We start from the raw sequence: 10384 nt of genomic DNA on the forward strand, positions 1-10384 counted from the left end.
AACGCTTTTTTGGAATACCATGACCTGGATGACTGAGAACCTTCACAGACGTTTAACGTTAAAATATTTATAATAAAAATGTTTAAATAAATTAACTGATTCCTGTGAAACAGCAACAAGGCTGCGCTTTATTTTTTAACAATAACAAAACGTATCTCGAGAATGAGCTTAGCTTAGCTTAGCTTAGCTTAGTTAAGTAGTCGTCCTACCTACTAAATGTCAGTTAAATGTTAAATGTTATCTTAGCCTTTTCGGTTTTTATTTACTTCGTCTCTGTTTTTGAATAAATAGTGGACGTACACTCCGTGTTGTTGTTTATTTATATCGGCGTCCAAAACAAAAGTGCTGATTCATTCCCAAATAACAAACGTAGCTGAGCGTTAGCAGTAGCGTTAGCAGTAGCGTTAGCATGCTAAAGATAGGCGGCTAAGAAGCTAGCGGCCAGTTAGCTGACATTTAAGAACAGCCGACAGACTAGACAGTTTGATTACGGAGCGTGTTGTACATGGTTACTTTATTATTTTATAGATCCGTACCTTTTTTACTTCAAACCGTTTCTTACTAGCGCCGCTGTTGGTGCCGCTCGGTGTATCAACGTCCATAGCTGCCGCCATCTTGGAAGAGGAAGTTTGACGTCATGATGAACGAACCCGGAAGAATTAAGACGAAGTATTTTTATTTTTAATTCTACAAACAAACATTGTACAAGAACTTCCTCTCAGAGCAAATGAAGTTGAACAAGGCAAATAAATAAATAAATAAATAAATAAAATAAAAATAAAGAATTAAAAAAAAAAGGAATTTATTAGAAAGAGATTTAAACTGGATGTGGAAAAATGTTATTTATGTTTTTATTTTATGACTGTGGAAAAATTCAAACTTCATGGAAAGCTTGCCATGATAAAGTGTTCAATTTGCTGTGTTTCCCACTATAAAGAATCAATTCTTGATTAATAACTTGATTATAATCATTATAATGATAAGTATTATATTATCACCTACTTATATACTAGTCGTCAGCTTTGAAAGCTGAGATTTTTGTTTCAACAATGTTTAAAAAAGATTGAAAATGTCCATGTGAGAAAATTGTATAATTTATTGCTAACATTTGAATTCTAAAAATTCCCTTTGTATAATGTTTATGTATGTGCCTTATAGGAAGAAAAGAAACTCATGTGGAAGCAGAGGCACAGATGTGATTTTTGAACTAGGGAAGCTGTTATCAAATGATTTCAACTCATCGCGTTATTTTTTGTAATTTGGGCTAAAAAAATTAATTTTTTTTTGCATGTTCTGAGCCTAACAAGTACCAAACTGTCAGATTTATCCATAGTTACCTTCTGCAGGTATTTATGTCTTCATTTACTCAGGATTTCAATTGAAAAAAAAAAAAAAAAAAACAAAAAAAAAAAAAAACATGGAGACTATTTCAGAAAAAGAAGTTTTTATTTCTGGCGCTCTGAGATCACATAGCCTTACAGGAATATATTAGCTCTGTCTTAAATAGTTACAAGAATTCTTTACATGTGTAACCATGGTGATCCAAGCTCTTTGGTATTTAAAATCAATAGAGATTTCACACAAAAAGGAGTGCAGGATTGTTTCAAGTGTGGTTACATATACAATTCACACATCATCTCCTTGCAAAAATTATATGACACAGGTTGTTCTTTCTTTGTTCAGTAGCTTTACGGACTTAGCATATACTCCAGCATAAAACAATTAAAATAAAACTTAAATATAAAGCAGCAGAACGGAGAGACACCATGGAATGTTATGCCATATGTAACACATATACAGAGATTCTCTCCCTCTCTCTTTCTCTATATATATATATATAGACATACCAGTGTATTCTATGGGTAATATCTCAAAAATAATAAAACTACAGTTCTAAAGTGCTCCAGGTCATTTCAAACACTGGTTTTGCATCAGGACAAATAAAAAAATGTCCTTTCTTCATTATTGCTTAATACAGTACCATAACACACATCAGTAGTAAAGGCAAAGTGCAGTTAATTAAAACTGACTGTGGTCAAGTGTTTACAGGAAGATTCAGCTCAGTCACACAGTGATCAGCTCTGTAATGACTTTTGAAAAGAACTAAAACTACATAAATATTTTATAACTCCCTTCTGTATGTTACTTATTATGTTAACTAATGCCACACTGTTCTGAGTAGATATGTTATGATGTGGGAACATATTGCTCATGTTTTGGAACACGAGCAATATGTTGAAAAAATGTGGGGAAAAAAACATTCTCATTTAAAGTTGAGATCTATGTTCAGATCTTACAATATATACCATTGTATTTAAAACATTAGAAAAGAAACTCTTTTGAAGGGTTTGTTGTCTGAACGATGCCTGTAGGCATCTTTCCGATCTCACATCGCCATTCTTCAAAATAAAAGCCGTCGATAAAGAAGGTTAGTAATAGATTTTAACATGGACTGTCTGAAGTTAGGGTAACTTATTGTTCAATCAGGTAAAACCTTCTGTCTGATAAGTAAGCGGAGAACCAGTCGAGGATCATCTCTAACAAACCTAATATTTCTCTCTCTTCTAGAGACAAGAGGACGCCGATGTGCTGCAAAAAATTTATGTTTATTACATCTGATAAAGTCAAATAATAACTTCACGTCATCGAGTTATTTAGATGATTAAAAGAAATGTATCCTGATATAACGGTCGGGGCCGCTTTCGCAAAGCTGTATTGAGAAATCCGTATCCGCAAAAAGCCAAGAGTGGGTTAAAAAAAAAAGCCCCCCCAAAAAAAAAAACACGAAAAAAAAAAAAAATCAGGTTCCACCGAGATTTGAACTCGGATCGCTGGATTCAGAGTCCAGAGTGCTAACCATTACACCATGGAACCGCCATGTTGCCGTGCGTCCCGGAAATAAGTTATAAACTCACTCAGAGCTATGGTGTCTTTCACTTTTCACAGGGTAGCGCCCAGATTAAACTAAATCGTCAGCCTCTCTTCACCTTTATTTGTGGTATATTTGTAATATTGCAAAAAATATCATGCATATTTCACACATATTTTTAATCTTGACCAATTGAATTACAAGAAAAAAAAACAGTGCAATTACAAGCCCATAAATGTCATAATAAACAAACTTGAAACTGTCTAATATCAAAGTGTCTTCCTATTTTTCTTCATATTAGGTGTTGCTGGTTTATTCTTCAGCTGTTTCTTGGCTGGTTTGGTCACCAGCTTTTCAGGCCGGGCTTTGAGGGGCTTCACGAGTTTGGGTTTCTTCACTTTTGCAGGAAGCTTCTCGTTCGGAGGAGACGAGTCAGAGACGTTTTCTGGGCAGGACGCGAAGACTTGGACGTCCTTCACCGTCTGACCCATGAGCTCTGGAGGGTGACCGCAGGTTGCAGCCACCTCCAAACTCGCGTTCTCCATCCACCTGAGCAGCCGACACAATGAGAGGAATGTGCTTGGTAAGACAGATAGATAGGTTGAGTTTTATTACTTATTTATTTTATTACACATGCACAGGTACAGAGCAACAAAATGCTAAACTAGTGCAATATTCGGTGCATTCGGTGATTGTTTAAGTTTGAGGGAGATTGGTCACCGACCTGCGTAGAGGCAGCAGAGAGCAGTCACACAGCAGAGGGTTGTCCTGCAGATCGACCGCCTCCAGGCCGAGGAGTGGTCTCAGGTCAGGAAGCTCCTCTAGCTGGTTTCCTCTCAGGGTCAGAGTCGTCAGACCAGGACCCAGACCCAGCAGAGCATCCTTGGACATCTGGATGGTGGTACAGTGGAAGGAAATGATCAGAAACTCATTTTGTAGTGACGTCTTTGGTTGTTTTAACAGCTGTTGGATTGTCATGCTAGTTAGCATGTGCTAACACGCTCAGCTAAGATGGCGAACATACGAAACCAACTAAAAATGAGTATGTTGCCATGATAGCGTTACCATATAGCGGGAAACTTTTGGTGCCTTTTATGCTATTATGCTAGCATACAGTGCTAGCAATTTTATTCAGATTTTTTAAATTTCTGCATGAAATCACCTGAAACCCAATCAAGCATTGTAAAATGAGCCAGTATTACTTATCAATGAGGTGAATGTCAAGTTCATTTCAAGGCCAAATCAGAGACCAATGTGCTGAGACTTTGGTGTCGTTTAGTTCCTCATTTAGTTGAAATAAATCAGGGATTTGTCTCAGTCTGACCTTCACAAACAGATTTCTGACGAGCACAGACAGTTGTTGCTCATCATCCTGGAGAATGTTACATCTCTGAAGAGTTTGAAATTCACAAAATATCCACAGTAAGACAGATTTAGAACAAATGGAGATTCAAGACGACTGTTCCCCTCCTCAGGTGTGGTCCACCAACAAAGATCACTCCATAATAATTTGAGAGGTACCAAAATTATGCACCAGTAGGACTTGGTGTCCTACGTCCTACTCAGTCTTTAATTGGGTCGAACAACTTGAACAACCACTATGCAACCTCCATGTTCCTCAAGAAGAAAACTGAAAACATAAAAAACAAACCTTCTTCGTTCCCATCTCGTTCATGTGAAGCCTTTTCAGACTTTGCGATATGGGCTGGAAAGCGGCTGGTCCCACCCAGCTAATTGAGTTTTGAGACAGGTTGAGCTCCTCCAGATTCGGAGCTTCAAGAAGAGCCTTGGTAGGAACCTCGCTCAGCTGGTTTGAATCCAGGTGAAGCGTACTCAGCAAAGCAGAGTTCAGAGCCCCATTAGCAATGTCAGTAATCGTGTTGTTGCTCAGGTACAGTTCCCTGAGTGTGGGCGTCGTTGAGGACAGCAAACCAGTGGGCTCTAGTTTTGGGATGGTGTTTCGCTCCAGATGTAACACGAACAGACCTGGTAAGAGCGACAGAGCTACAGGAGATACAAAGCAGAGGACATAATCATGTTTCAGTTCCAGCGTTTCTCACAAACAAGTTTAATTCCTTTAATGTGACAAGACGAGGCACAACTTACCTCCTCCAGGGAACTGTGCCAGCCGGTTCCCTTCCAGGTAGAGGTAGGTGAGCTTCGGGACTCCAGCAAAAGCTCTGGGGTCCAAGAATGTGAGGTCATTGTCAGAAAGGTACAAGTAGAACAGGTCTGCCATGCCCTGGAAAGCACCACCTTCAATTTCATGTATCTTGCAGAGCTCCAGGTGAAGAGAAACAGTTTGAGTGACGCCAGGGAAGCTTTTGGCAGGAAGGTAGTGGAAGTGATTGCTGCGGAGGTCGAGCAGCTGTGTCTTGGCGGGGAAACCTTTCGGGACTTTAGTATGACCCCGGCCTTCACAAGTGGCATGTTGGGCTTCAATCTGCAAAGGGAACAAATTAGATATGACAGTAAATCTAGATGGAATTATATACAAATGTTGTTTTTGTAGTTTTAAAATGTATGGCCCCAAAATGTCCTTTAGAGGGCGCAAGAAATTTGTATTGACTATCCTAGTGGTAAGGGTCAAGCACAGTATTTTTGGTAGTGGGACAACAGTAATAAATAAGTGTTTCCGCCCGGTTTCGAACCGGGGACCTTTCGCGTGTGAGGCGAACGTGATAACCACTACACTACGGAAACGGCTGAGAAAGGTGAATCTTCCACTCAACTAATTGTCGGATCTAATGGAACAGTATATAGTGATTCAGTGCATCTATTAAAAACATGCAACAAATCCACTAAACACCAGCAAAAATATGTATGTCAATATGTATGTAGGTGCAACGATATTACCACATGATTGGGTCGATGTCTCACGTAGTTTCCGTAGTGTAGTGGTTATCACGTTCGCCTAACACGCGAAAGGTCCCCGGTTCGAAACCGGGCGGAAACAGATTTTTTATTTTTCAATATAAATATTTGCACTCACGAAAACAATAAAACATATTTATTCCTTACGTCATGGTCTGTTTTTAAATTTCAGTATTTCAACAAGGACACCCTGCTGTTATTTTTTTGAGCTTTTTGTGGACAGTGGCTCTTATATAAACCAGGCAAATCTCAGAAAAATTGTTGAGACAGTTGAGATTTGTATGAGAGTCACTTAAGGTGAGGACAGATGTGTACTGTTTCACATGATTTCAAGAAGAACTTATAAACATAGCCACATTCTCGATCATATAAGGGTCGCGGACATTGGCCAAGATGGCGACCGCTAGTACCACCTACACTGAGCTTCAAAACAGAAGTTGCAAAACAGTTGCAAAAAGTTTATCCATCATTATAATCTGTCAGAGGCCTAAACTGACTATTATTTTTAGAGACATAGACAATCTTTAGCAAAACTTTGAGATGTTACAGCACTTAAAGTTGACAAGTACTAGCATGTTAGCATCAAGTATTAAGATATGTACAGACTAGCAGCAGCAGTGTGGTGACAACAGACCATGAAAGGTAATGATATTTGGTAACTTTAGCGACGATTTGAGATAAAATGTTTGGGGGCCCGAAGTGGCTGGTTTGGTTAATAAAAAATTATCCAAAAATTTCCCAAACAAAACCATTTCACTCACGTCACATTCACAGTCAACTGGACACTTGATGTTCTGCTTGGGCTTCGCTGTGGGTAGGAGTGCTGTGCTTTCCTTCTCCTCCTCCTCTTCCTCCTCCTTTAGCGTCTCCTCTTTGCTTCGGCATCGAAGATCCGCAGGAGCCACCGTTTGCAGAGGCTCATCTGAGAGGTGAGGGGGTCCAGCGCAGGCCCCCAGTAGCTTTAAACCACCAACCCTCGCCCAATGCTTCAGGGGCCTCAGGAAGCAGTTACAGTTGATGGCGTTCCCTGCGTTGAGAAAAACAACAACAACAAGCATCAGCCTTCTGCATACGAACATCTCTCGTGGTTTTTATTTCTTCAGGGCAGAGTTGTACCCGTCAGGTTGAGGCTGGTTAGCTTCTTGGGGCCGGAGAGCGGCTCCAGGTAACGAAGCTGATTGTGGCTCAGGTCCAAGTGGGAGAGTAGCGGAGTTTGGGACAAAGCCTGGTCCGACAGGTCCTGGAGGGACATGTGGTCCAGGTAGAGGTGTGTGAGCTTCGCCATGGAGACAGATTCTTCTCCGAGGTAGATCATGGGGTTGTGGCTCATGTCCAGACGAGTGACATGAACAAGTCTTTACAGAGGACGGAGATTGGAGAATAAAAGGATTTATTCTTTGTGTACCGGTTAAAAAAGACGACAACAGAAATGAGTCTTCACCTCATCATCGTCTGCGTTGGGAAGAACTGCAGCTCGTTGTGATCCAGGCTGAGGCGGTTGAGGGTGAAGAGTCCAGTAAACGCCTCGTGTGCCAGGTTGTTCAGGGAGTTGTAGCTGAGACGAAGCCACTTGATGTTGTTCAGACCCTGGAAGCAGAATGAAGTATTTAGAGTTTTCTGTATTTGTAATATTTCACTTTGCTTGACTGGATTTTCAGGACCTGCACTAGAGTGTGTCAAAGTGCTTTACTCTACCTGGAAGGCCATGTTCGGGATGTAAACCAGCTGGTTGTGGGTGAGGGACAGCATGTTGAGGAAGCCGAGCTGCGTGAAGGCTCCAGGTTGGATCTCCTCGACTCGATTGTGGTCCAGATGCAGCTCCTTCAGGGAGGAGAGACCATCAAAGGACTCCTGCAATGGTAAAAAAATAAATAAATAAAAATAAGTGATCAGAAAAGTAAATGGAAACAAAGGAAAACCGGACTTGTTGGGTTTCTTGAAGACGTACGATCCAAGTCTTTAGCCCTAAAATACTGGTGTGGATCCAAAAAAGCGTTGAATAAGGTCAGCTGGACTTGTAGAACTGGACTTGACCTTATTCATTTTTTTGGGTTACCATGACCTGGATGACTGAGAACCTTCACAGACATACTGGTGTGGAGTAAACAGTTGCATCTGTGGGTGTTACCCATCAGAAACTTTCATGATGAGGGTCCTTTAATGATCAGATGCTTGAGTGAGAACTACAACATATCTTGTATCGCCACACGTTTCTGATTTCTACCTGGTAAAGGACGTCGATCTTGTTGTAGGCCAGGTTTAGGGACACGACGCGGCCCAGACCGCGGAAGGCGCCTTCTTTCACCTTGACGATGTTGCAGCGCTGCAGGTTGAGGTGGGTGAGGTAGGGCGTGTGGAGGAACGCCCCTCTGGGTAACACCTGCAGGTCGTTATTCCTCAGGTCGAGTTTGACGGTAATCTGTGTTGGAATGATTAAAACAAACAAACAAACAAACAAACAAAAAACAAGATGGAAGCCAGACGAGATTCCCCCCGCACGCTATTTTTAATGTAGCATGAAGTTGGAGTCTCTCTGTTGGGAAGTGATGCTGCTTCTGCAAAGATCTGCTGAGCCAGTCAGATCATTTGGGTCTTAATGTGGAGACAGATGGAGAGTAAAGGTTCTTTTACAGGACATAGAGGGGTCATTTATACTTGTACCTCGTCAGTCTGTCTCTCTCTGTAAAAACACCACCCAGACACTAGGCGGCGCTGTGGATTTTTTTTGCCAGGTAGCTTAATTATGTTTCCACTTCCTGCTTCACTTTCACTCTCAACAATGACAACTCAAACTTAAACACGAGTTGTACAAATGTCTGTATCTCCGAATCTCCTCGGTAACCGATTCTTTATTGATCCAAAACAACCAATTAAAAAAATTAGGGAGATGAGGAAGCAGCTGGAAAGTGGAAACACGCTACTACCAAGCGGACCAGTCTCAACTCTCGTCCTCTGCGTCACGTTATGTTACGTAGGAATCTGCATTAACGCCAAAGCCAACGTAACAACATTCGTCAAACTGAGCCCCAGGTAGTTGACTATTAAATTGAATTAAGAGGTATTTTAAGCACGCCACATAATACAAGACTTTAGATTTAGATTCTGCTATTAGGCCTGTCGAAATTTATGATAACATATAAAACAATTTTTAAATCAAAAAGTTGACAGAGATCAGGGGCGTCACCAGGTTTTAAGGACGGGGAGGCTCAGGCCCCAGAAGATCCAGCACAGGATGTAAGCGAACGTAGCGCATGAGCACAAAATTTCACAAACAGCTAACGTTTCACTTTTCAAGAACAAATGCAGCAAACTCCAATTGCACAGATTTCAGATTGAATATGTGGAGCCATGAAAAATATTACTTAATAACTAGAAAAATACTGAGTGCAAGAAAGGTCGCAGGGAAAACGTGGACTGGATTTTCAGTGATGTGGGCGCTCTCTATATGAACAAGTGAAGGAAAACGGACAGATTTACAATCGTATGTAAATGATCATATTTATATAATTACTTATTTAAACTAATATTCTGGCCTAATGAGGTCAGTGACAGAGATCAAGGAATTTGTCACATATTCTGTAGAAATCTCATTATTAGACTCAGTCGATTAAGAAACTTGTTTAAATGAGATGTATGAATGTGTGAAACGAATGAACCGCACAGTGTTTGAACTCCTCACCTCGTCTACAGTCGGAGGAACCTCCATCAGGTTCTTTCCAACGCAGGCTACAGTCAGTTTCGCTGCGTCACAGCTGCACTCTCTGGGACATCTTTTAGCCTCCGCGGTCAAACTCAACAATGACATCAGCGACAAAACCGCAGCAGAGACCAACATCTGCATCGGATGAAACAGAAATCTGATGAATGAAAGACTTTCAGCTCATCACACTGATCAGAAACAGGTTGTCTTACCTTTAAGATTCGAGCGTCCGACCACCGTCAACCAAACGAAGCTACAACAAGTCCAGGACTTTATTCCACTCTGACTGCGTCCAGGTTCTGGGGTCCGTGGAGCCGCATGCTAACAAACAAGGCTGTGGTAAATTCTTCAGCTGTGACCTCTGGTCTCCGCGGCCCCTTGGTGCAAATTAACACGTTGGCTTTACATTTGCTGCCGACTCGGAGGCTAAAGCAGAGGAGGACGCAAACAGCTGCATTTAACTTGTTCCGATTATCCACTGCAAAGATTTTATGTTGTATGTATAAGACCATTGGGACAAGGTTTAGTAGTGGATGGATGAGACCAGAGAAGAATAGTTTGGTTTCAATAAGAGGCGTCACGAACCATCAGAACCTTCAAGATCTCTTGACGTCATCGATGGACCAATGAACTCTAAAAGAAAATGTGAGGACATGAATGTGAAGAGGAACTGGGTCACGAAGGAAAACAATGAGCCCAAGAACACGAGTTGTTCTCAAAAAAGAACGGTTAAAGAAGGAACGGCCAAGTCAAAGTCCTGACCTTAATCCGATGGAAATGTTCAGCATCAGTTCACCAACATCTCAGAACTGACACGGTTCTGTTTCAAGGAACGGGATCAGATTCCTCCAAATTGCTGTGGCCACTGATCAGCTGTTACAGAAACACTTAGTTACAAGCTCACAGCAGATACTGAAAATTAGGCTTCCTGAACAACCAAA

General features: G+C 41.2%; 1 protein-coding gene and 3 non-coding genes across 4 annotated transcripts; 1 reads left to right on the forward strand and 3 right to left on the reverse strand.

Annotated features, from left to right (window-relative positions):
- Window positions 1–2802: 2802 nt before the first annotated feature.
- Window positions 2803–2874, reverse strand: trnaq-cug. The gene has a single exon. It is a non-coding gene; the product is annotated as a tRNA-Gln (tRNA).
- A 217-nt stretch (window positions 2875–3091) lies between these two features.
- Window positions 3092–9762, reverse strand: chadla (chondroadherin-like a). Its single transcript, XM_047572284.1, has 11 exons — window positions 9656–9762; window positions 9423–9578; window positions 7968–8162; window positions 7439–7594; window positions 7185–7330; window positions 6860–7098; window positions 6505–6770; window positions 4976–5312; window positions 4521–4873; window positions 3594–3760; window positions 3092–3418 (listed from the first exon to the last, which is right to left on the reverse strand). Exons 2-11 carry the CDS (start codon window positions 9576–9578, stop codon window positions 3139–3141), a joined length of 2295 nt encoding a protein of 764 aa, XP_047428240.1. The 5' UTR covers window positions 9656–9762; the 3' UTR covers window positions 3092–3138.
- Window positions 5500–5572, reverse strand: trnav-cac. The gene has a single exon. It is a non-coding gene; the product is annotated as a tRNA-Val (tRNA).
- Window positions 5753–5825, forward strand: trnav-aac. The gene has a single exon. It is a non-coding gene; the product is annotated as a tRNA-Val (tRNA).
- Window positions 9763–10384: the final 622 nt, after the last annotated feature.

This window comes from Mugil cephalus, chromosome 20, assembly GCF_022458985.1.
Source record: "Mugil cephalus isolate CIBA_MC_2020 chromosome 20, CIBA_Mcephalus_1.1, whole genome shotgun sequence".
NCBI lineage: Eukaryota > Metazoa > Chordata > Actinopteri > Mugiliformes > Mugilidae > Mugil > Mugil cephalus.

Excerpts from the sequence above, each read along its gene's own strand:
- chadla (XM_047572284.1), bottom strand. The coding sequence starts at position 9,578 with ATGTTGGTCTCTGCTGCGGTTTTGTCGCTGATGTCATTGTTGAGTTTG. Across the intron at positions 8,163-9,422 it reads TTCCTCCGACTGTAGACGAG|ATTACCGTCAAACTCGACCT; the intron begins GTGAGGAGTTCA and ends ATTCCAACACAG. Across the intron at positions 5,313-6,504 it reads CAGTTGACTGTGAATGTGAC|ATTGAAGCCCAACATGCCAC; the intron begins GTGAGTGAAATG and ends TTCCCTTTGCAG.